The 27,443-nt window shown below is 45.2% G+C and overlaps 1 protein-coding gene across 2 annotated transcripts in view; it reads left to right on the forward strand.

The window, feature by feature from the left end:
* Positions 1-27,443, forward strand: part of DSCAM (DS cell adhesion molecule) — a 1,046,690-nt gene that overhangs the window by 732,246 nt on the left and 287,001 nt on the right. For both annotated transcript variants that reach the window (XM_085621230.1, XM_085621231.1), the window contains exons 15-16: positions 2,773-2,940; positions 21,476-21,546. In XM_085621230.1, the coding sequence (XP_085477356.1) occupies positions 2,773-2,940; positions 21,476-21,546 (239 nt within the window). The remainder of the gene's footprint in view (positions 1-2,772; positions 2,941-21,475; positions 21,547-27,443) is intronic.

Raw genomic sequence — 27,443 nt, forward strand, 5'->3', positions numbered from 1 at the left:
GCATCTCATTAGAGATGTTAGGGGAAGCGTAGAGTAAAAGGGTGCTAACATGCAAATTTGCGTGTTAGCACCCTGTTGCTGATAGGGCGCTAGTTTTATCTCTGCTTTTTTGGCTTTTAAAGCCAAAAAAGCAGAGATGAAGGCCTTGTTGATATGCCCCAAAATTCGTCCAGGATGCACTTTCGTAGCACTGAGTAGCTTTTGAGCACTTTGTCAGGTTGAATTAAAAAAGGGGGTAAAAAGAAGAAATGTGTGGAATTAAGGGAAAAGAAGAGATAAGAGAGTTATATAAGTAGAGGAAGTAAGGCAACATCATTTGAGGGGGGGTGGTCGTGAGGTTACTCCCTGATGCTTCATGCAGCTTCGTAAACGGCGAGAAACTAGTCAGGAGTCTAAAAAGGGACCACAAAATGAAGGCTGAGGAGGAGAATACACTGTAATGAGGATAATCACTGAACAGGTTGAATGAATAAATGAATTAATTAATGTATGGTTTTGTCTTGGCCGCTGTGTGAAAGTTGTCGAATTGTTGGTCAAAGATCCAGGTTTTTAGCTATTTCCTGAATAGAGAAGCCCATGCCGCTGCTTCGAGATCATGAGGGAGATTGTTTCAATGCAATCCTGTGGACATAAAGAAGCTTCTGTCACCCCAGGAGAATCGTTTGAAGGACCGCACCACCAAATGCAAGGCTGAACTAGAGTGTAGAGTTCCACCAGGCGTGTACCACCTCAGATCCTTCTTGAAGTAGGAAGGGCTCTGCCCATGAAGTGTCTTATAGGCCGTGCATAAGGCCTTGAAGATGACGTGTTTAACTGCCAGCTAGGGTAGTTTCCTGACTGCCGCATTTGCCAAATTAAATTTTGGAATTGTCAAAAAGAATCGAACAGCGCATTTGTAAGAGTTTGAAGTTTCCTTAGGGAACCTTTTGGTAGATCCAGGTAAAAACTGTTACAATAATCCAGTTTTGTCAGAACACGTATTTTAGAACATCAAAGGTTATGAATTTTTCGATTTTTTTTATCACTCTGAGAACACGAAAAGAGGACAAGGTGACATTATTTACCTGAGTTTTGAATTTCAGATCATTGTCCAAAAGTACCCCCAGATTTGTTTACATTCGGGGAGGGTGTAGGAAGTGTTCCCTGACAGTCGGCCACCACATCAGGAACCAGAATGATCTGTTATTCCCAAAAAGAATCACCTCGTCTTTGAGGAGTTCAGTTTCAAACAATTACAGTCCATCCACTTACTTACCACACTCATACAGTTCCTAAAAAGGTTACTCGAGTGGACATAATTTTTGGAAAGTGAGACTCCTATCTGGGTATCATCAGCATATGATGCTAATGATAGACCTGATGATTTTATATGAGTTTAGCTAGAGGTGTCATATACAAGTTGATCAGTGTTGGGCTCAACCAGGAACCCTGTGGGAATCCACAAGGTAGGGAAACGGTTCTGAAGTGTACTCTTCAAAGGACACTGATTGTGGTTGTCCAGAGAGGAAGGACTGCATTAGAGCCAGCACCAGACCATCTATCCTGAGGCTTAGAATATGATTGTGGTTCACCGTATCAAATGCTGCTGAAAAATGTAACAGGATTTGGGCAGCATTTCCGACCTCGTCCAGAGCCACTCTGATTTTCTTAGTGGCCACTATTAGTGCTGATTCTGTACTATGGCCTTGTCTAAAGCCAAACTTAGTGTAGTCAAGGAGATGGTTCTCATCTATGAACCAGGTAAGTTGCTCAATCGCCAGCTTCTCCACCATTTTGACTGGATAGGGGAGGCTGGATGATAGTTATTCAGATCCATCGCATTAAGATTGGCTTTTTATAATAGAGGGAGAATTGAGACTGACTTCCATCAAGTGGGAAAGATGCCTGTTTCGAACATAGCAGTGTAAATTGTAATCAAGTAGAGTGCTAATGCCTTAGATGCTACATGCGCTTAAATGCTAAAGGTCTCTCCCTTCAAGTCCATCGACATAAGGGAGTGGCTGGAAATGTGAGTAAAACAGACGTTATAAAAAAGTAGAAGGACATTTATTTTACTCAGGGACACTCATATCCAGAGAACAGGCAAATAACTGAAGCTTTAGACACTATGTTATGTGACTTTGAGGGACAGAATAACTTTATGGATAACATTCTAATTAATCAATCAATAACATCTTTATATCGGTTTACCAAAACCTTAAAATATAACAATTAGGCAACACATATAGAAACTTTATCCAAAAAACAAAAACAAGACAAAAAGGAGTAAACACATAATAACCAAAATTATGTTAACAGTACTAAAACCCATGAGAGAGGTTCTCTTTGTGCACACATTTTATCAGTAGTGGGCATTGGGGGCAGAAACGACGACAAAATCATAGATGGCGCACACCTCAGAATCTGCAATATTGGAGCCTACTTATTTTATTTGATATGGCAATAAAAGGTACAGTTACAAAATTAACTGAGACCAGTGGGCCTTGTCTGGAGCCAGGTATGATTCCTAACACTTCTGCTGTGGCTTTTAAATAATATCTTGCAAATCCTTTGAACAGATGTTTGAAGATGAACCAAATGAGCTTAAAATATGAATTTTGTGATAAATTGTTGCTAAAAGAGAGTTTCAGAGGTATGGAACAAGTACGGAAAACCCACAGCAGTCCATAGATTTGTGGCTGTGCTTTGGAATAAACCATTATTGTGATCATAATTTTTATGGAAATAGCCCTCTGTGAACTTCTCCTTCTCCATTTAATCTGTATTTTGTAGATTCATGGGATTCAGTTCAGAGGACCAAGGATGTCTCCTCTCAGCTGAACCAGGCTACGATCATTGATCTCCATCCGTCCTCTACCTACAACATACGAATGTACGCCAAAAACCGCATTGGGAAGAGCGAAGCAAGCAACGAGCTGACGATCACTACAGATGAAGCAGGTAGGCCTTCTTTTTAAATGTTCTAACAGCAGGAGGTGGTATGCCTCCCAAGTGTACTCTGCAAAATATCACCATGGCACACTGTAAAATAAACAAAACAAGGATATGAAATTTGCCAGATTTTCTCTAAAATTCCCCAGTGGTATTCATAATTCCAAATGTGAGTAAGAGTGAATAGAAATGGATATATTAATGGTAGCAAACTAACCTCACCCTGGAACTCTATAGGTTCACTTTAGGCTCAAAATAGGCACAAGATGCAGGGAGAGAGACTGTAACACTTGGTATAGTCCGAGGCTGAAGACCTATAATGCCATTAGAATATTCCACCAAGTACATGAAGTCTGTTCTAAAGCAGGGGTCTCCAACCTTTTCTGTAGTGACAGCTACTTCTGATCAGTGAAAATCATCATGAGCTATCGAAGGATAAGCAATTTGCGCGTTGTTATCAGACACACCCACGCCCAGCTAAATTGATTTTAAGCCTAATGTCCATAGTCCCAGATACTATGGTTTGAACAAAATATGTTGACTAGGGAACTAGAACTGGGCTACCATGTGTGTCAGTGAGGGCTACTCTGAAGGTGTCTGGGAGGTACTGGTAGCTCGCAATCGACTGGTTGGAGACACCTGTTCTAAATTAAATAGGAGGAAACACAAAGACAAGCATTTGAATATTGGAGCAGAATGTATTTACCAGTCATTATTGACCCTCTGCTACTCTCTTGTTGTCAGGGGTGGTCCCAACATTCCAGTGTTCTAATTAAGCATAATTGGCTTCAGCCGTGGGCAATAATGGCTGTTAATTACCTTTGCAGCAATACTAGTCCCCAGCTGTTATTGCTCAGCAAATTAGGGTACTAAGAAAGGCCATTGGCCTGCAGGTGCGGAGAATAAGGCTATTACCACCCTCCCCTACTTCCTTAGCAGTGAATTTACCTCAGCGTGCTTGAGAGGAGAAATATCAACAGAGGAACGTTGGCTCCCTTTCTTCATAAGCTGGTCCCTCTGTCATGTACTGCTGGCCCATCCTCTTCCTACACTGAAGGGGAATGAAAGCTCAAACAGCAAGTAGAAAAAAAGAACTTTGCAGTACGCTTATTTTATCTACTTTACAATACCTTTTAGGGATTACATTTACCTCAGAGAAAGGAGGGGAGTGGCCGGCACAGCGTGAGAGAAAGAGAGAGAGAGAGGAGTTTATAAAGAAAATGTGGGTGCTGCGTCGCTGGACAAGAGCTGTTTTTCTCCCTGCAGTGCCACATAATGAAAAAAAAATATTTGTTGGGGTATGGAGCTGGTAGCCAAAGAAAGGTACCTGAGCAGGCCTAGAATGGTAGCTACAGCCCACAAAGGGTACATTATGAATGACTGACCTGCTTCCACCATTCTATACTAGGTGCTAAATAGACACACGACAAAGAACTAGCATTTTATACTAGCTGCTAATTAGACACACAACAAAGAACAAAGGTAGTGACATTCAATGTGCCTTTCTTTGTGATCGTTTTTTATGAGTCCTTATACCTCTACAGGATATTTCTCAAAATGCCTTTATGGGTCATCTTCATGTAGCAGGACAATGGCAGACTAGGCTGCAGTAGGCCGAGCTTCCCATGTGAAGGCTTGGCTAGTTTTGGCCTCTATTCCCAGGTTGATTGGTAACTTATAATGTCTAGAGAATGGTGGCAGGCCCTCTGCCTGAGGAATAGACACTTAGGGTCATATTCAGGACTCGGTTTGCTTCGCTCTTGCACCACGCAATGTGGTGCATAAGTGACACAAACCTTAAGTCAGATTTGTGAAGGCGTGTCTTTGACTAGCTCCAAAAAGTTTGAGTAATGCAAATTGCTACATTATGATAGTCTGTCCTGGGAAGGCGTTCCATGGGCATTGTGCGGGTGTTCCCATGCAACTTCCATTATTTGTGACACATTTCTAGATTTACAAGACCTTGTAAACCTGTGAATGCACCAAAAAGATACACCTCCCCAAGAGAGGCGTAACGAGGAGAAATATCTGCATTTCTACCTGTTATTTACTCTTCGTATGTGTGCTTCATTCTGCAGCACACATAGAAAGAGGAATATGCTTCCAAGTATTGTTTTTGTGCAGGAAGGTGCCCCTTCCTGCACAAAAACAATCCTGCATGCAACACAGGCATCTCTGCACCATCGTGCAAGGGTGCTTGTATTAATGCTAGGCTGCCCATTGTGCGCCAGCTTGGGGGAAAAGTCAGGAAATGTACCATATGCCTTAAATATGGCACATATATGCCCTTTCCCAGTGTCGCAGCAAGGATTGCTGCACTGCACTTTGCCACGATTTCAAAAATATGCCCCCTAAGGTCTTTCCTTTTGAACTCCCAGAAACGATAATAGTTTTCATATGAAAATGGGATGAGACGATACGGGTAGTCATGACCCTTGTCCTCCCCTCTTCCATTCTAACTTGCTCCGTCAGTATTGTACCAGAAGGAATTTAAAAATGAATAAAGAGAGTACATGGACTGAAATTCTAAGGAACCATACCTTGTCATGTCTGGGTCCCACACAGTGCCATTATGGGGAAGAGTAACATGTGTTCCCAGATGTTAATGATGTCATGTTATAGCATTGAATAGCCAAACTGGCTGTTTACTGTCTGCAATATCAGACCCGCTGAAGGGAAGTGGAGAAATGGCCTCGTCTCTAGTCTGGGAATGGCGCCACTTACTGGCACAATTCTAGTACTACCATTGCCACTTCCTGTCTTCAGCCACATTCTAAGGGTCAAAGGGTCTCTTGGGACTTCAGGGAAGCTGTTAAGTGGCAGATGTTGTGGTGTCACCTCAGCAAAGCTGCTGCTGCTGCACGTTGACAGCTCCCTGCTCTCTCATGGAGAAATGAGCAGGAGGGAGAAAAGCAGAGTAGACAAAAATGCACAGCAAGGTGACAGGATGCCAGGCAATAGTTCTGCATATTGAGGGAAACTATGAGTGTGGTGGGGTAAGGGCAATGGGAGAGGTTGCCTGGACACCCCTTTTTAGATATTGGGGTAACTAAAGTGGCAGGATGGCAAGTGTATTTTTCTGTATTTAATGGTTGGAACTAAGGGTAGAGAAGGCCAGTTTTTAATGGAGGGCATGGTTCAGTTCTGCTTCTATATGTCTCAGTTTATGTGCTCATTGTAAATGAGGCAGATGTGTTCGGATCTGTTTATTCGAAGCCCTTCACGGCCTGCTGCTGCCCAGCCTGGAATATTAGTTCTATGTGGAGGGTTAATGTTGTCATTGTGTGTATGTGTGACTGTGAAGAGTAGTTGGATGAGGAGACTGAGCAGGAAGAGACAGCTCCTGTTGGGGCATCTATAAAGGTACCTATCATCATTTGTACTTTACTACTCATAAAGGAGCTTCATAGGACAAAACAGTCATCCAGTGTCTTTGTACATCTTTACACATGTGTTCTGGCTGGATCCCTCTTTCCTTTCTCCTCTCATTCTGCACATCTTGACCGTGGAGTCAACGCAGAAGGGAGAAAGCGCCATTGTTGGGGGTCAAACAGAGCATTCTGGAAGGCTTCGAATCTAGAGAGGGGTGTCTTCCACTGTTGTTCATAACCATCAATCGACAATTCCATACACAACTACAGTGGATCCATACCCATTAATTCACTTTTGGGACATCACCAAACTGCTATTTCAGGGTTGTGATGTGACAGCCCTGGGAGGCAGCCATTTCCCCTGTCTTCAAATGACACAGCTGGCTTTACAAGTGATGGACACTCATCTACCACCTTTCCTGGGTTTCCAGCAGGGCTGGACTGGCCGTAGCGGGCACCGGGCATTTCTCCAGTGGGCTGGAAGGGTGGGGGCCTTTTTTGGACCCCTGGCAGCCGGTTTTGTTACAGGTGTCCGGTTTTGCAGCAGTGCTGCAATATTGGCCCCCTGTAACAAAAGCGGCAGCGGGAGTGGCGCATCCTATGAATGACCTTCTATGTTTCGTCATTCTCTCTACTGATCGGTCATTTCCCAACACCATTCAGTAACGGGAATCACAGGGATAGTAGTCGTCAGAGGATGGGCTCTTCTACTTGACTCATGACAAAAGAATAAAGGGCCAGATGTAGGTGGGTAAATACCGGTCGGTAACTCCGAAATTCGGTAAATTTCAGCGTTACCGACCGGTATTGAGCCATTCCTAATGTAGGTAAGGAATCGGTAAATAAGGAATCGGTAAATACCGATTCCTTAATACCGATTCCTTATTGCTCTTGCATTTAAGGAATCGGTAATACTGATTCCTTACATGCAATGTAGGAAGCACATTAAAGAGTGCTTTTGGGACTTAAGAAATCGGTAATTACCACCAACTTCAAGTTGGTGTTAATGACCGATTTCCTTTAAAAAAGCACTTTTTTGCTTTTTTAAGAGTGCCATGTGGCACACATCCATGCCCTTAGGGCATGTATGTGCGCCACATGTGCACACATGCACATTTCAGGGGTGCAACAGGGTGTCCTTTGGACACCCTGGCACCGTTGAAATACCTTTCGGTATTACTGATTCGGTAATACCGAATCAGTAATACTGAATGTCTTCACTTTCATTCCTATGGGCCTCCAAGCCCATAGGAATGAATGGGTAGGTATTCTTTATTACCGAATCTCAATTACCGATTCGGTAATAAGGAATATTAAGGATTTGGTATTTTTTACCGAATCTTTACCTACATAGGAAATTCTGATTTCTTAATACCGAATCGGTAAAATTCGGTATTAAGAAATCGGTATTTCACATTTACCTACATCAGGCCCAAAGTTCTTGGAATTCACCTTCTTTACTTGTGGATTACTTTTCTTCCTTTGATATCCACTTAAACATGGTGCTTCCCACTCGCACCCCCCCATGTCCCTAGGGGGCCGATTGAGCTGATTGCCAGGGCTGGTTTCAGTTCCCAGTCCGGCGGTGGTTTCCAGAGACATGAGGGAGGCAGTAGAATGGTGTGTGGTGATCTATTGGCTTCCATATCTTCCCCCACATCCCAAGAGTTTCAACAGGTTCCAGGGACGTGGAGAAAAATGGTGTCATCTGTGTTCTCCCTCTTCCAACTTTCCAGGACAGATATTGCTTGGAGACACTAGATCTCAGCCATGGTCAACAATGACTGTTGGTCATGAAGGCCCTGCTGAGCATGCTTCCTACACTACTGGAATTCTAGATGATAGCGAGGGTGCAGTGCACTCAATGTGGGAGTGGAAGGGGAAGCAGAAGGAGGTGGCAGGGACCCAGTAATTAATATATTTCGAAAGAATTGGAGGGGAGAGATCTGGGTTGTGTGAAAGAACATCAGATGGTATATTTTGTTTGCGAAGCACATTATAATATTAAACTATAAGGGAATGTAAGGAGGCGGTAGATGGACGGAAAGACACATTTTCTAAAAGACCCTCCCCATTCTTGTTCTCCACACAGTGGCGGCTGGCTTGTACCGAGGGTGTGAGCGCACCAAAAAATAATAATGCAATAAATTCACTTACCTCGTAACATGACGTCCTCCTCCCTCGGGTATCTTCCAGGAAGTTCACAGCATGAAAGCAGGGCTATGATTAGATACTGCGGCCTCTCTCAGAGCTCCAAGGATCACTGGAGGCCTGTACTTTCTCTAACCCAGCAGTCTAAAATAGCTAGGTTAAAGATCTTTAAAATGAGCTTATCTGGCTGGCTGTCGCAAGAAGGCTAGCCAAACAGACATGCGTATTTAAAAGCGCACAGCTCCCTGCTACCACTCGGTAGTGCTGACCAAGCCCAGTCCTGACACTTCGTTCAGGACAGGTTACTGAAAAATAAAACAGTAATAAATAAACTTAATTACTGTTTTTTCAACTCTGGGGCTTGTGGGAAGCCGCTCCTCGGCTCAAATGGAGGAGCTGCCCCAGTCTCCACGGCTGGCCATGGGATCCTCCTTGGGTGGGGCAGAACTGCTAGGGAGCCACACACAACGCCAAAGTGTAGATGGTATGCTAATAGTAAGGGGCGTGTCTGAGTGACATAGACCACTGTGTTTTACCACTGGACTCCAAACTGGGTCACAAATGTGCCTATCCTCATGCTGCTTCACTAGTGGATTCCACCCCAGAACACCTGCTGTGCCTAGGTTTAAGGGGCGGGTGGGAAACTCTACGTGATGCATAGAATCTTGAAGGACTGCTTACTGTCACTGTTTAATGGAATTTTGGGCCTTAATGTCACTGTCTTCCCAGGGGCGTGCCTTCGGGTGGGGTATTACACCCCCTCAATAACTGTATTTTGTGGTGAGCAGTTGGGTGCAGGTGCTTTCAGTCGAATATTTTGAGGTGTATGTCGGATTTTACCAGGAACTTTTACATACACACAGACAAAAACGCACACAGACACTCTCCCTCTCTGTTTTGAAACTCTTCAACAATGTTGGTTATTTTACAAAACTATGGGGCAGATTTATGAGGCCCGTTGCGCCATCGGAACGTCACTTTTTGTGACGTTCCGTGGCACAGAAGCCTGCGTGATATTCATCAGGCAGCACTGAGCCACTTTTTTTGGCTTAATGCTGCCTCATAAATATCAGTCCCTTTAACGCAGTGTTCTGCGTTAAAGGGGCGTGCAATGGGTGTTGCTGGGGGTGTTCCCAGCAACACCCATGACCTTTTGACACTGCCCCAGATTTACGAGAAATCGTAAATCTGAGGCAGCGCCAAAAGTTCCGCCTCCCCAGGGGAGGCGTAAGGGAGGCGCAACGGGGAGAAATATCTTTATTTCTCCTCGTTTTTCCTTTTTTCTATGTGTGCTGCATTCTGCAGCACCCATACAAATCCCTTGTGCTTATTTTTGTACAGAAAGGTTTCCTTTCCTGTACAAAAATATTCATCTCCGCAACGCAGGCACCCTTGCACCATGGTGCAGAGGTGCCTGCGTTGGCGCAGGCAGCCCATTGTGCGCCGGCGCAGGGGAAAAGGACAGGAATGCGCAGCATTTTATAGATACGGCGCATCCCTGCCCTTTTCTTTTGCCGTAGAGAAGCGCAGCAGGAAGGCCTGCTGCGCTTCCCTACGGCAAAAACTCATAAATCTGCCCCATTGTGTTTTCTCCCACTTAGTACTCCTACCAATCCGCATTCCTCTCCCTCTCCACTGCCCCTCTCTTGCGCCCTGCTTGTTGTATAATGTATTTTAACACCGATTATATGCCAGCGTGGTTGTTGGAAAATCTGAACCACCCCCCTTCCCCCCCCCCCCACCCCCCCCCCCCATATTACTGACCAAGCTCCCTGGGTGTTCCTGCAGCCTGATTACAACTTTGAACATAGAAACAAAGAGAGAGTTGCCGGCTGGCCAGTCCCACCACGTCATACCGTTCTGGGGTGCTCTCTGTGTCGCTTCCCTTTAGGTCAGGGCATGTGTCAATGCAGTGTATTCTTATTAAAAGGACTGTTGCACGAAATATCTTTTTAGAAGGCATCGTAATGATTCACCAGTTGGAGGTTTTGTAGTAGATGGCTGTATCTACAATATACAATAATTATAACCTTAGATTCTGAAATTGTGGAACCTGAAAAAAAATAGAATTGTTGAGCCATGGAAAGTCAGAAACAGCATGGAAACGTTGCAGTAGGCTAGTGCGATGGAAACCCGTTAATAGGTACACAGTGCCATCAAGTGGACAGTTAGTTTATTGCGCATGAACCTAGTTGCTATGCTTTCTGTTCGCGATTTACTTATTAGCATATTTTGAATATGTATTGATAATCATACCGTTAGCTTTTTTCCTCTTCATATTTTTATTTTGCTTAGCCTGAAAAATCATAAGTAATATCAATAAAACAGGAAGGGGTCATGGCCAGATGTACTAAGCATTTTTAGGTTGCAAATACTTCGATTTGGCGTAAAAATGATTTTTCAGAAGTACTAAGTCCATTTAAGGAGTTAGAAAAGCTTTTCCATCTCCTAAAATGGAATTGTGAAAGGATACTGATTTGGTATCCATAAGGGGCGTGTTGTGGGCATTTCTTTCAAAAGCTTAATCAGTATGCTATGTGTCAGTTACTGAGACCTCAAAAGAGGTGGTAATCCATTTGCAAAAAGGAAGGTGTGTTTGTTTATTTATTTGAAAAGTTTTATAAAGCGCGAACCAGACCCATACTGGTATCAGAGCGCTGTACAGACTTTGCGAAAGCAAGAGTACAAACACAATGGGCCAGTAGTTGAAGTTACAACAAAAGGGGGAAATAGATCAGGTTAAGAGTTGGGGGTATCAATGGTGCCTTAGAGCACGAAGAGCAAAATAACATAAAAGTATACAGTAAAACGCACCCATGTAGTGCAACAAGCATGATCACAAGTTGAAGAGTTGGCAGAGAACCAGAGCACCACTGTCAACTCTTCAACACACTTTACAGAAAAGGAAACTCTTTTCAAAAAGAAAAATGCAGCTTAGTTTGTTTTAAGGAAAATGGGATGCAGTAAAAAAGTTTTCTTTATTTAAAAGCAATAACAGACATGGGGGGATATTCTCAAGAACGAGCGATAATCATCGCCAACCTAGGTTAACGCAATTTTACATAACGCCATCTATCGCACGAAACTAACGCCGTATTAACGGCATATTCTCAACACGCCGGCAACAGGCGATAGTTCCCTGATAACGCGTCAAATGTCCGAGTTAAAATATCCGGGACGCCGATAAAAAAGGAAACCCGAACGTGAAAAAAGTGGCGATGGGTCCAACAGCGATATAAATATCAGCGATAAGCAGCGCTAGGCTTGCTATTTCCACGTCAGGTGGGAAAATGACCATAAAAGCTGCAAAAAAATAAAAAACACAAAACCCAAACAACTGAGAAGCACCATGGAGGAAGCTGGAGGAACTACAGAGGCCAACCAGAACCCAACAAACTCCGTGTACACATGTGATCTGTACATGACACATATGTCCAGGGGACACCTTGGTGTGTTCCACGCAAGGTATTCCTGCTGGCTTCTTGGCTGGTGTGCATCTCCCATGTTGCTGAGGTGTTCACTGTGCCCCCATCCCCCTTACATCCATGCTGCTCATGTTGTGTGACTTGAGACACAGGGCGCTTCTCTGCATCAGGGTGGTTCATATTTGACCTCAAATGACACCCTGTTGTCTTTTTATGAACACCAATGACAGCCTTCATGTCATGTTTTCGTACACATGCGATACATTGATGAGTGGGATTACGTACTACATGTGACACCCTGAAATGGCATTTCGAAAATGTGACACCTTAAACAACCTCTCTGTGCAGAGGTGACATACCTACTGTTAGACTTGGGGGTCTCTAGTTGGCACAGGTATGCACTTGTGACAAATAGGGACCTCCTCCTCCAGTCAGGGTAAGGGGGTACACTCCTAAAATAACCCCTGCTCACCCCCTCGTTAGCTTGACACGAGCAGGCAGGCTTATCTCAGAGGCAGTGTGTAAAGCATTTGTGAACACATACAGTAAACAAGTGGAAACAATACAAATGGACACCACACAGGCTTTATATAAAAAATAAGTATTCTTTATATAGATTTACCACAAGACCATTAAACGACAAAAACACACAATACTGTTACTTTAGATAGTAGAATGTTGCTTAGTTCTCTTAAGTTCTTAGATGCGACACTTTAAGTCAATGTACCTTTTAGATACGACACGCAGGGCAACGAAAGTGTTGCAACGAAGTTGATGCGATGACGTTTTTGGTGCAAAGAAATAAAGACGTGAAGATCTTCCAGATGTGGTACGCTTCTCCGATGTTGCGAGAAGACTCAACTCGATGCTTCAGCTGCAGCGGCGCTACCCTTTACGCGATGCGACGACAGCGGCCTTGGCAGCGACACTCTTCTCCGACATTTGCGAGACGCTTCCGCTCGATGCGATATTGCAGCCGCGACACCCCTTTACACGATGCAACGACAGCAGCTCCGACAGCAGCACGCTTCTCCGTGGATGTAAGGTGCTTTTCTTGATGCGGTGCAATGCGACAACTACGATGGCTGCGATGGCAACACGCTTCTTCCTCGATGCGAGACTCTTCTCTTGATGCGGTGCAATGCGTCAGCTACGATGGCTGCGATGGCGACACGCTTCTTTGGCGTTGCGGGACACTTCCTGGATGATGCGAGACGCTTCCGCTCGATGCGATGCTGCAGCGGTGACACACTTTACGAGATGCGACGACAACAGCTCCGACGGCGGCACGCTTCTCCTTCTTGAGTCGCGCTTCCAGCTCCTTGCGACACGCAGTCCCTCAGAAGGCCCAACAACAGCAGCAGGCACTTCCAAAGAACACAGGGGAGCTGGGGGGGGTGAAGTCTGTTGTTCCTGAGACTTCAGCAGGAGGCAAGCTCTTTTCCAAGCCCTTGGAGATCCTTCACAAGTTGAGCAAAAGTACACACAAAGTTCCTTTCTCCTCTCTTTGGCAGTAAGGCAACCACTGCAGGCCAATCCCCCAGTTTTAGGGATAGTTTCCTCCTCAGCTTCTTCTGGTTCCTCCCCTCAGCAGAGGTTCTTCTTGTTTTCCCAAAGTGATCTAAATTCTTGGGATCAGGGTCCCAATATTTATACCCAGAAATCCTTTGTCTTCTGAAGGCAGAGGGGCTTTTGCCCAGTCCAAACCAGTTCTGGAGCACTCTGTTTACATCACTCCTTCTTTCCTTTCACAGTGCAGGGCAGAAACATCAGAAGCCCCACAGGAGGTGGAGCCAGCATTGTGGAAGGCAAGTACAGCCCTGGAGCACTTTGTTGACAGGATTCCTTCTCTTCATTCACTGTGCAGGGCAGAGACATCAGCCGCTCCCCAGGAGGTGGAGCTGGCATTGTGGAAGGCAGGCACAGCCCTATTCAGGTCCCAGGTGCAACTCCTCCCACCCATCTAGATTCAGATCTCTCTATTCACCACTGGGGCACCTCACCCTGTCTCCTGGAATTCCCCAGCCCTGTCACTCAAACTCCAGACAAAGGAATACACACAGCCTAGCAGAGGCAGGTTTGAATGGTTAGACAAGAAAATACCTACTTTCTAAAAGTGGCATTTTCAAACACAGAATACTAAAACCAACTTCACTAAAAGATGTATTTTATCATCTTGAGTTCAGGCATACTAAATTCGAATTTCTACCATGTTCTCTGAGTCAGTTAGGATTATAAGATGTAATAACCAAACTGCCCATTCTGGCCTATGGAGAACAGGTAGCCTTGCAATAGGGAAACACGAAAATGGCTGTAATTCACTTTTAGAACATGCCACCCACACCAGGGCATGTCCTACCTTATCCTTACAATGCACCCTGCCCTTGGGCCTACCATAGGGGTGTCTGATATGAAGAAAAGGGAAGGTTTAGGGACTGGCAAGTGGGTGCACTTGGCCAGTCAGCATGACAGTACCAGACTACATGCAGGCTCTGCAACGGCAGACCTTAGACACATGTTTACAGGCTGCTTCTGTGGGTGGCACAACCAGTGCTGCAAGCCCACCAGCAGTATTTGGATTACAAGCCCTGGGCACTCCTGGTACACTGTACTAGGGTCTGTCAGGTAACCCAAACCAACCAATCATGGAATCACAAATTATACATCAATTTACCATAGGGAGAGCATATGCACTTTAGCACTGATCAGCAGTGGTAAAGTGCCCAGAGTCATAAAACAGCCAACAACAGGTGAGAAAAAATATAGGAGGAAGGCAAAAAGTTCAGGGATGACCCTGCAAAAAGGGCCAAGTCCAACACCCACCATCTATTTGCTATTTGTGAGATTGTTAGCACTTAATTTTCCACTTACACTTGTCAGAGTGATGTGTTAATGCAGAGGACTGACATACACACAGGGAATGTGTGTTGCAATGGATTTATTTGCACATGCTGTTCATGTGTTTATTTTGTACTGTTCGATGATTGCTAAGGACAGTCACAGTGTGACGTGCTCATGCGAAGAAATTGTTAATGATTGTGTTCCTTCGGGCTATTCCTGCTGCAGCTGCAGTGGGGTGTGGTCCACCTGCCTCATCGTCCTCATCATCATCCGGTGCATCTGGCACTTGGATCCATGGGGCATTGGTGCGTACACATATGTTGTGCAATACACAACATGCAATGATCATCTTGCACACTATTTCTGGGCTGTACAGGAGTCTTCCACCTGTGATGTCCAGGCACCTGAAACGTGACTTTAACACGCCAAATGTGCGCTCAATAATGCCCCTGGTGCGTTTGTGGGCTACATTGTACTGACTCTGGGCCGGGGTGTTAGCGGCTCAGAGGGGTGTCATCATCCACGGGCAGTGTGCATATGCTTGATCACCTGTGAGAGGTAAGTGAGATTAGTGTAAATTGGTGGTTCTGCATGCTGTGTTAGCAGACTTACAAGTGTTTTGGTGTGTGATTTGTGCGACTTTGGTATTCATGTTTGCCATTTATTTCTTCTGGCAAATGTGCGGGATCAATGTGTATTACGTAGCCTCACAGCTGCTCCTCCCTCCCCTCGAGCCTATTTACATGTGTGCGCTGCATAGTTGCATCACTTTCACTCCTACGGCACACCATTGTCATGCCTGTCTGCACATGTCCGCAAGCCTAACAACAACACTGTAATGTTGCCCGTTGAAGGTGGGTGGCCACGTGTGTGTAGGCCTATGGTAAGGATAGGGCGGACACAGATGTAGAGTACAGGCCTGGCTGAACTCACGCTGCGATTGTGGCTAGGCCTTTGGCTTATTCTGCAGCAATGAAGATACACACACAACAGTTGGCATGTATGAGCCAAGACCCCTAGAGGTCTAGCGCTCCTTTATTTATCCATTCGAGCGAGCCCACCCTTTGGATGCATGCTACATTGCAACATTGTCAATTAAGGGTGACACTACAACAGAGACACACGCCATAGTTACTTCTGTGGCCAGCCTGGAACTGAACCACGCTCAGACCCCGGAACTGAACCACGCCCAGAGCCCAGAACTGAACCACGCCCAGAGCCCCGGGCCATTTATTCACACTCCTCACACGCCTACACGTGGGCCACCGCTGCAGCACTGGGATGTTGTGCGCTTCAGAGTACGTCTCCAGACGTTCCACACAGGCTTTCCAGCGGCCTGCCTGGGACAGGGGTGACCCAGTGACTGTGAAGGGCTCCAGTGGCGCTACCGAGCACATGCTGTTGGCGGACTTGTGGGGTAGCCCCACGGGACGATGACTTGTGGTGCACAGAGGTAGTGGCATCTGAGGCACTGCGTCCGGCACGCGCCTACCCCCACGTGGTGATGACTTGTGGTGCACTGAGGTAGTGGCGCCTGAAGAGCTGAACGGGTGTGCAGCCTTCAATGATGCAGTGGCCTGGAGGCTGGGTGGTGACTTGTGGTGCACTGAGGTAGTGGCACCGGAAGAACTAAGTGGGTGTGCAGCCTGCGATGATGCAGTGGCCTGGAGGCTGGACGGTGACTTGAGGTGCACTGAGGTACGCCCACCGGAAGAGCTGTGCGGGTGTGCAGCCTGCGATGATGCAGTGGGCCCAGGGGTCTGGACTGGATTTGATTTGTGTGAGACCTGCTGGACCAAAGTGTAGACCGAAGGGAGCAGTCAGCACACATAGAACTCCGTGGTGCAGTGCCGCTGGGTGCGCTGGGGGCCTGTTGCACAGAAGTCAGTGATTGGCTGAGGAGACTGCCAAGCTCGCGGGGCTCGGTCTTGAAGATTGCACCGGCATGTGGTCAAAACAGCTTACTGCAGGAGGGGGCAGGGGGGCGGGTAAAAGTTTTGTGCTTGGTGCAGCCAGGCTTTGGAACTCTCTGCCAACCTGGCTGTTCAACAAGTAAAACTTCTTCTTTTTCCTCTGAATTAAAGCTTGGCACCTAGATACCTTTGGGTAGAAGTGCGCAGTATAAATCACATTTTCATTTCATCTGTCGAAGTTATCTAAGGCCCTTGCTAAACCAGCATGTGAAGAGGTATTCATATGTCAGCAGATACATCTTTCAGAGAAGTCATGAGGCCATAATGTTCCGTTGTCAGAGTGTGGGTGGGCAAGCTGGTGGCTGGAAAGCTGATAGATGCATAGGAATGCTATGGATGGGAGGTTATCTCAATTGCAGAGTGAATTAGTGGCTGGGTGGATGAAAAGAGTTGCTTTTTCTGCATAATTAGGACTTCTACCTCCTTGGTGATGGGGCTTTAATAAATGCTTGTGGTACTTCAGTGAAATAACTGCCAATGTGGTCTGATATTCTTTCTGCCCTGTTTTTTCTCACTTCGATTTGGGAATAAAGATCAGCCGCTTACCTAGCTAAAAGGCCAAAAGGCGTCTGGGTGCTGTAAAGAGTCAAAGACAAACATAGAGTGAACGAGTGATAGGAGAGGTAGCTGGTTTGTGGGCTATTGATGCATTCTGATGTATTGTTCCTTAAGGAGGTACATCTTCAGTTTTTTCCGAAATTGGAGTAGCACTGGGGCAGTCCTGATAGATTTGGGGAGGTTGTTCCAGTCCAGATAGATGAAAGAGGCCTGCTGCCTTGTTTTTTTTCTTTTTTACGCTTCCTCTTCTGCAGTCTGATGGTGTCTTGGTTGCAGGTGTGGCAATAACCACAGTATATGTTGAGCTTGTCTGCAAGATAAGCGGGGGGTGCTGGTCGTAAGGGCTTTGTAAATAATGCTGATGGTTTTATAGGTGGTGTGGACCGGCAAAGAGATCCAATAGAGTTCCCTTAGGTAGGGGGTGATGTGATCATATTTCCTCAGGCCCTCGTTGAAACATGCTGTGTCACATATTTTAAAGAATACCATAGTATCGTGTGTGTGCCTATAATAAAATCATGTGCCACTTCATCATGACTGCCTTCACATGGGCTTCTGACCCCAGAGAAAATTCACTCTAGAAAACAGTCATTGTTGTGCGTCCTGATGAGGGTTTGCCTTTTCCTTATATTACCAGTACCACTTAAAAAGCACAAAAGTGATGTGTGGAATCATTTAGTTATTCTTGGGCGCTGGTAATTACTTTGAGACACATTCTAGTCCATCATTTTTTAGCTCATCTGTGCCATTATATGCAGGTCCCAGCACATCTGCAAGTTGAGACCAAACTGTAAAGTTCAGGTGCCCACTGAATGGATATACAATGAACAGCATAGCTGCCATTAGTGCAGAAGGTGCAGTGTCACTAGGGCCGCAGTGTGAGGGACCTACTGCACCTCAATTAAGGCTGACTTTTGAGGGCCATATAACATTTTCTTTCATTAGGATTAAGGCAACCCCTGAAGAGTCACTGAATACAAGAAACTCCAAACTGGTTCCAGTCATGTTGGGTCTCATCAGTGAGGTGGAACTTGAGACTTATAGCACATTTAGCTCGGGAGCCACATCGGCATCTAATTATTACCTATAGAGACTCTCATGGACCGCACAAAAAGTGATAGAACTTATGCTTAAACTAATCTCAGTCACGGCTGTTTACTCTGGCCACATTTCAGTCCATCGTTTTTGCTCATCCATGCCATTACGTAGAGGCCATAACTGTCTCCAAAGTTTCTTAGTCTTGCTGCCCAAGGAATGGTTGGGATCAACATGACAGGTCAGGAGCCCTGTGAACAGGAAATCAAATAAACACAAACTAATTCCAGACTTGTTGTGCCTCATCAGTGGAGTGCAGTTTACTTTCTATGTAGTAACAATTCTGCCAGTCTTGAAAAAGGATCAGAAAAGTGGAGAGCTAATGATGAGGGATCCTAGCTGTATGATATTGTTTTTACATTTCTGAATGACTTTATCATATTTATTTTTGATCTCATTAGGTTTCGCCTAGGCAGCGCATGCACTGTCTCGGCGAGAGATGCTCTATACAGTATAGCGGGGGAAGCTCCACCCACTTTCCAGCCATAAATTTGATTGGCTGCAATGAAAATTCCTGCATTTTGATTGGTTTTTGACGTCTTAGTCCCGCCTCCTGACTGCCATGGCGTCATTTTTCCTCTTCTGAGGCTAACAACCCCTTTACTACTAAAACCGTTTTGCTTCCCTGTCTCTCCTCGTTCCCTCCCGCAATCTGTAATTTTTTGTACCAGAACTACCCCCCACCCCCTCCCGTTCGTGCCTTCTTTCATGCCGGTATTTCCATTGAAAATAAAATAGGACTTAGGGAAATCCGAGTCCTATTGCATTTTCAATGCATGTTTTTCCCGTGATTGGTTGGTGTCTTTGCACTATATTTTGTGGGGTGGGTGTTCTTTGTATTTTGGGGTATGTGTGTTGTTTGTGTTTACTGTGTTATCGGGTGGATTGGGTGCATGTGTAGTATATTTTAGAGTGCGTTGTGTGGGTGTTTTAGTGGGGCGAATCTCTTGTGGCACTTTTGATTATCTGTGTATTCTGTAGTTGAGGGCAGGGTGCGTTGTCATGGTGCGAGCGCGTGCCTGTGTCGATAAGGATGACGAGGTCGGTGAGCTTCGGAGGGAACAGGCTTTGCCTACGGGTGTCCTGCAGTTTTGGCTGCGCTACCAAAGTTAGAGACAAGCGGTGGGAGGAGCTGCCTCCTTCCCCTGATACTCCTCACATTTTGAGTTTCTTGTGTTCCCATAGCAGCTTCCCACACACGACATAAGGCATTAAGGCTGTTTCCTCCAGAGAACATAGTTGGCCAGGCGCACCAATGCAGATATGACTCTCTGCACAGCACGACACTTCTCATATTTATTCATTTAGAAAATGAAAAAATGATGTGAAATAGACAATAATATTGGAGTGCTTATAAAAACAAATGCAGCGCTGAGGGCACAGCTATATTGAGCCGTGGACCTCCTCACCTTGCCAGGGCACATTCTGCCCTGGCATTTGCATCTCACCTCTGTCGTGACATAGAGATACCCTAACATTTCACGCTCGAACCAGGAGTAGCACAAATCTTTTTGGGTCAACCGGCATTTTTCCCCATTGAAAGGTCTCCATAGTGTTGCCTCGTTAGCTCCGTTAAGAAGAAACCATTCAACCTTCGGTTTCATCATTGAAACATGTTGCTTTGGGAGTGCGGGCCCCTCCCCTTGTGACAGCCCTGGTGGTCAGTAACCAAACGTACAGCAACGTCGCATCATCTTCACAAGTCTTGTGCACTTCTGTGGCATGTGACCTCTTTCCCACCCACATGCGATGTGGCCTCCCATAACCATTCCACCTCATTGGATACATACACAGCTCTTTCGTTTTTTAGCAGCCAAGATGATATGCTGCATTGCTAAAAACGTTTAAGGTCCCAAAGGCGAAACCGGTTGCATTGCAAATGCTTGTTTTATAGGTACCAGACCGTACTTTTTTGGTTGCTAAACAAAGTACGTTGCAACATGCATATTGCCATGTTTATTAACTGGTTAATATGCACTAATACTTATATACAAAAAAAAGTATCTGAAAGAATTAATATTTTACAGTAGTGCTAGAACATATGGACTTTATCAGTTATTCAAGCTTAATTAGGAAATTGTACACCTACTGATTTGTTGCCAGATGCATGAGAGACTATTCAAAGAAGATCACATTTCTATGTATTAATATGCCCCTCAGTCACCTGCTCACTTTACTGTACCTAGTAACTAGAAACCAATATTATAGTATTTTCACCTACCACTTGTGCACCTGCAGCACTTTGTGGAACTGAGAGAACATATTTACACTTCCCAGAAAAACTCATCCCAAACCTCCTCCTACTGCTATGATCTCCAAATAAACACTTTCTAGACCCTTCCCGCCTCTGTCCCTCCACTATCCTTTTCAATCCAACTAACAGACTCACATGTCCACCGCTCAAAATAGTTTAATATTTTCCTATACTAATTCACCACTAATACTTTTTGGGTTCTGGAGTAGCGTACTACTTTCCGAAAAGCTCTTCCGTGCCTCATCAGGGGCAGTAAGTACTATATAAATGCAATTGAAAGTGCAATAAATGAATACAGGGAGGGAAATAGATTGTTTTCCATTTGTACGTATAAGTAAAAATCTGTAAGAAAGGAATACTGGGTACCTTACCCAGGAAGACTTCTCTGTATGTTGGAAGGGAAGCAATACACATGCCAGTCCCAATCAAGCTGATGCACTACTTCATGTATCTTTCGGGAGGTAAATAGTGCAAATATAAGCGATAAAGTTAAAGAGGTAGTATGGATGCTGAAGAGAGGAGCGCAGGGTCAGTTTGATCAGGATAGGGAGTGGGCGGGGGAACGACGTGATTGATGTGTGTAGCAGCGGCTAGAGTGGCTGACTCCGGAGAAGGGGACTCACGGTTCTGGCGGCAGCTCACCTCAGCACCCTGTGACTGGCCAATAGGTCACTTAATCTCTCCGACGGCCCCCCAGCACCTTGAAACCTTAAGGGGTGATATGTTCGCACTTTACAAATATAGATTATTATTATAATGAGTTCAATGAGAGCACCCGTGTTCTACCTGATTTCCACAATTATCCCCCATTGCTAATTCCTGTGTGTTTGTAGTTTGTGTAGTGAATTTTGTAATGTATTTTTGCATTCTTTTCAGCTCCAGATGGGCCACCTCAGGATGTCCAGCTAGAGGCGGTGTCTTCACAAAGCATCAGAGTCTCCTGGAAGGTAGTGCGCTGCAAACCGCACAGACAATACAAATGAATCAATCTTTATTTGAAAACAATTTGCACCCTATTGTAAATCTCAGTAAATATAGTAGACACAGCAGACAGTGCCACTGCAATTATCATATGAAATGTCCTTAATTAAAACCAGAAAAGCGACTTGTTCCCTTGCTTAAGGCAAAATACTATTCCCACCACGTTAAGCAGTTTTACTAACAGATTTTTCAAATAAAATATTCTTATTATCATGGAAATTAATTTTCATGCAAGCACCAGGTACTGAGATGGATTACTGAAAATATTTCAGAGCACAAAAATAAATCTACACAATTGTTTTCCAGTTCAATGGTCTAATAGTATGGGCTGCAGTTCTGTGTGGGGCACCCACTGGTAGAGTGCTCAGGACACATTGACCTGTACACAGCAAACACTATTGCATGTGCACACAGCTTTACGTATGCCTCTGTTTCTAAGAACCTGATACACCTGCCTCAATTCAGGAAGGACCTCAAGACCTGGTCTTCGACTGAACTACAGCCAGCCACCCCGCACCCCCAGAAGCCTTGAGACCCTAACGGGTCATTAGCTGGGCTCTATAAGAACCCTGATTGATTGATGCACAATTACGTTGGTCTGGTCACCCGCCCACCAGCCCTGAGCATTTTTAGCTGGCACCTTTGGTCCCTCTTATAGTGCAGGAAAATAAGTTGAGGATCCTGAGAAACATCAGTGTACTGCTAGACCTGAGTGCGTAGTACAGCCCAACTGAACTTTCTTGATCTGCTCTAGAGCAACTTCCGACAGCATTTGGTATGAGGGAGGTAGCGAGGAGTGAAATGTGCTGTAAGTGACCGTTGTTTTGAGGCAACGGGATGGTGTATACGTAATTCCAGCCAATGCCTCTTGTCAAATTGTAGGGCACTTTTAGACCTGATATCCTTTGCTTGGTTATCCTGCAACATTTTTGCCTTCCTGTTTTGCTGACTTCATTTTTGCTCACTTTAGGATTATTTGCACTTCACCACTGCTAACCAGTGCAAAGTGCTTGTGCTCTCTGCTTTCAACATGGTAACATTGGCTTAGACTCCATTGGAACATTTAATTTACTTGTAAGTCCCTGATGAAGTGGTTCTAAATGTACCCAGGCCTGTAAATTAAAGCTGCTAGTAGGCCTTCAGCATTCATTGTGCCGCCCACTTAAGTAGCCTTGTAAACCTGTCTCACACCTGCCACTGCAGCATGTGCGTGCGGTTTTAAACTGCCATTTCGACCTGACAAGATAAACCTCCTGCCTGGCTCAAACCTGACTTTTTATTACAAGTAAGTCATCCTTAAGGCAGGACCCAAAGAGCCCAAAGGGCAGGGTGCAGTGCAGTGTATGTAAAAAGTAGGATGTGTACATTTAGGTTATACATGTCCTGATAATGACACACCCCATTCATCAGTCATAGGTGTGGCTGGGCCAGCCAACCACTGAGTAAGGTTGGCCCCACCATGCTGACAAAGGCAAGTGAAAATTAATTGACATTCATGTGTGTGTAAAGTTTATACACTACCATTGTCCCTAATCAGTGAAGCAAAACAGGCGCAAAACAACTAGAAAATAAATCATAAACAATCGTAATAGAGTACACAAGGCTACATGATGAAGGGCTCTAAAAATGCCTAGGACTGTCTGCAGGTCTGATGGATGGGAATGCAGGGTCCAACTGCAATGGACTAAGATACATTAGTGGTTTACCATCTCCAGGGCTTGCAGGTGGCACACACTGCAGCAGATGCAATAGCTTGCAGGATGATAGAGGGGACATGCCCGTGCATCCAGGAAAAGTCTCTATTGGTCTAACATGAACGATAGGTTCTTCTTCAGTATGGTCTGGCTACCCTTTAATGAACTACCCCAGATGTGCCTAGGTTTCATACATGGGGATAGTTTTAAAATCTGCACCTATCAATCGATATACGTCCCTTACATCATACTTACTTCAGAGTAGAAGAAACACTTCTCTGTACAGTGACCTCTACTGTGATTTTTTTTATTTACGGTAAATTAGGCAGTGTTCCAATTTGGGGACCATCTATAAATAATATTACAGCATTAGGCAACGCAGCGTAGAAGCAAGCATCACCCAGATATAGTTAATTCTGCAAGGCACTTGGGAAAGAAGCATTTACTTCCTCGTTTAGGCACAATACGTCCCACCCTGGTCTTACTTCTGGTCGTCGCGTCCTATCTTGGCTGACTTTTGAGTCACAAGAGGATTACAAGGAGGGCAGAAGGTGGAGAAATGCATGGGTAATGCCCCATTGCAAGCTGGTCATTCTGTAGCGAGCCTCTTGCAATCACCAATATCTGAGTGAAAGAGAAGTACAACAAGCTGGTATTTTCCATGTTTCACAATTACAAAAGAATTGGGCTGTAGAGAAGTGCCACAGGAAGCATGTGGGTTGCATCAGCATCTTCACACAGCACAGCCCAGGATCTTTAAGTTATGCACTACCCATCTTAATATGCCCTGTTTGAGAAGGTGGCGGTACAAAAGGGGGTGGTGATGGACGGAGCATCAGAACCAATCAAACACTCACACCCAGTCAACAGATCTGGGTTTGATCCATCACCGAAGGTGGAGATATAACTTGTGCAACTTGAAAACAAAGTGCAAAAAAACGGATTTTCTGTTTTGTATCATGTATATGGTCTGTGCTGTCTCTATGAATGAAATGAATGAAATGAAAGGAGTTTTTATAGAGGGCGATGGCTACCCTGAGGCGTCCCAGCGCTAAAATAGGTCAGCATGAGCTTAGAAGGTAGAGGGACCTAGTCTGTAGTGGTAAATAGCAGCGTTTTTAGCCCCTTTCGAAAGGAGAGATGGTTGGGTTCTGAACGTAGATGGAGAGGCAGAGAGTTCCAAAGTTTTGATGAATTATAAGAGAACAGTCGTCCGCCAGCTCTGGTTCTCTTAATTTTTGGCACCGTGGTCAGAAACAAGGATGCTGCCCTAAGGTGTCTGGTGGGAAGGTGGGGGGAAATCAGGGAGTGAGTTATGGTGGCGCCAGTTTTCCAAAAAGCACGATGAGCAATGCATAGGCTCTTGAAGGAAATTCTTTCCCTGATTGGAACCCAGTGCAGTTTCTTTAGACCAGGTTTTACTGAAGCATTACGGGGAACTTGCAGGAGCATTCGTGCTGCACAGTTCTGGATAACCTGTAGCTTGTTGATCGTGGACTGGGGGGCCCCCAAATAGAGGGCGTTTCCATAGTCCAAACGAGAGAGTATAAGGCCTTGGGTCATAATTTGTCTAGCTTTAAAGGGAAGTCGGGAGATAATTTTTCGGATGAGCCTGAGCATCCCGACACAGGTGGCTGAGAGTTTAGCTGCCTGGCAGGAGAAGTTGAGGGATTTGTCTAACCAGAAACCCAAACTCTTAATTGAGTCCTTGGGAAATGGAGTAGGACCAAGGCAGGATGGCCAGAGGAAGTTATTGATGGCGTTGGGAGAGTTGCCCAGAAGCATCAGCTCTGTCTTATCTCCGTTTAATTTAAGACAGGATGAGGTCATCCAGGAGGCCACTGCTTCTAGACAGTCCCTCAGGTTATTGTTAGTCTGAGTCTGAGTTTGGTTTAAGGCGACTACTAACTGGGTGTCGTCCGCATAGGTCACAATTTTTATCCCAAAAGGGCGGACGATTGCAGCTAGAGGGGTCATATAAATGTTGAAGAGCGTTGGGCTCAATGAAGAGCCCTGCGGCACTCCACATTCTAGAGGTTTACAAGGGGAGGTGGCATTACTCTCGAAGACCTGGAAGGAGCGATCGGACAAGAAGGAATTAAACCATTTGAGGACCTGAGTGGAGACTCCCAGATTGGAGAGTCTCTGGAGAAGGATGCTGTGATTCACAGTATCAAACGCAGCGCTAAGATCAAGGAGGAGAATGGCAGCGGTGCCTCCTTGATCAGTAATCCTCCTAGCCTCTTCCGTCACTGCAATCAGAGCAGTCTCAGTCCCATGCAAGGGCCGAAACCCAGTCTGGGAAGGATCTAACAGATAGTGGGTCTCGAGAAACTCTGTCAATGACTTATTGACATGCTTCTCCAGAATCTTGCTGAGCCAAGGTAAGAGAGAGATTGGGCGATAGTTCACCGGGTTGTTGCTATCTAGGTTAGGTTTTTTTAGCAAGGCTTTTACCATAGCCTGTTTCCAAGGGAGCGGAACTATGCCGGTGGCTAAGGAGGCATTAAGTAGCTCCATGATAGTGGGGAGGATGAGTGGACTGACTAACATCAGAGATCGCGGGGGCACGGGGTCATTGGGGGAACCGGATTTAATCTGGGACATCAAGGACTGTAAAATGGGCTGATTCAGAGGGGGGAGTGTATCAAGAGTTACAAGGGGCAACACCTCTGTCTTAACATCTTCGACAGTCATTGGGAGGATCTGGGTGATAGGGAAGGTGGTGTATATAGCCTGGATTTTTCCATGGAAAAATTCTGCCAGATCGTCGCAACGAAGTTGAGCATCATCAGGGTTGGGAATTTTTTCTGGAAGTTTAAGGAGAGTTTTTGCAATGTTGTAAATTTCTTTAGGCTTAGAGGCAGCTGCAGTGATCTTAGTTTTGAAAAAAGCAGCTTGTGCGTTTGTGATTTTGTTCTTATAAGATTTTATCGCTGCTCTGTAAGCAAATTTTCTGGAGGGTGAAAAGTCAGACGCCATTTCCTCTCTAATTTTTTACAAAGGCGCTTGCTTTCTCGCAGGTCTTGGGAATACCAGGGGGCAGTTTTGGTGCCACGCTTGGGTTTAATGCATTCTAAGGGGAGAGTAGCATCCAAGGAATTCAAAATCCAGTTATTAAAATTCCGATTGGCTAGGGTGGGGTCAGGATCGAGAGAAGGTCTTGATGACTCGAGGGCCAAGGCCCAGTCCGCTCGTGAAAGTTTAGACCAATTCCGTTCTTTCCGAGTGACTTTAAATGTGGGAGGAGGACTATGTATAATAGACAGACCAAAAGGGATCAGAAAGGGATCTGTCCAGGGTAGCGGGCGGGGTTTTCCACCAGAAGGTCAGTACAGTTACTGAAGATGGAATCCAACAAATGACCCCTACAATGGGTGGGTTTTGTTACTAACTGCTGGAGTTGTAGTGCAGCGAGGTTCTCGGACAGATCTAAGGAATTATGGTCAGTAGTGTTATCAAGGTGGATGTTAAAATCTCCTAAAAGAGAATAGTTTGCTAAGCTATGTCTATGTCTTGTACATCTTCTTATCTCTGTGGATCAGTGATGTCACATAGTTAATACCTGTTATGTTGAGTATGTCTGATTGTCAGGTCTCTGAGGACTCAGCTATCATCAGATCCTTTGTGTGGGATGGGCCTGCCATTGGGTGTCCTGTAGGAACAAACGACTGGAACCGCAGCAGGCTCATCCCTGCTGTTTGGTCCAGCAGATGAATCCACTGTCCAATGGGATGCCTTCACCTTATCGCGATGTGGTACAGTGAACTGTTGGGTCCTCATGCCCTGATGAATTTGCCAAAAATGTCTTGCTGGCAATGAAACACGCCGGCCGCTATGATCTGAGCATCTGACTTTATATTTAATCATGAGCCCCTGGGTGTACACATTAAAAAGTTGATTTGGGGCATTGTGGACTCTTTTTTACAACTTTTTTGAGAGATGAAGGGACAGACTCTTGCACTGTAGAGCCCTAATTACATACAACAGTAGGATAGGTTTTCCTGTTTAAAATAAAATGAGCCTGTTGGTAGAACTATCCAAGACGCTTTTGGTGAACCATTTCCTATTTTACAAGAATAATTTTTTAATATTCTCTTATATCCCTTGATAGTTCCTTTACACAACATATACACGCCCTCCATTGACAATAAATCTAAGCACAGTAG

Source organism: Triturus cristatus, chromosome 8, assembly GCF_964204655.1.
Source record: "Triturus cristatus chromosome 8, aTriCri1.1, whole genome shotgun sequence".
Classification (NCBI taxonomy): domain Eukaryota; kingdom Metazoa; phylum Chordata; class Amphibia; order Caudata; family Salamandridae; genus Triturus; species Triturus cristatus.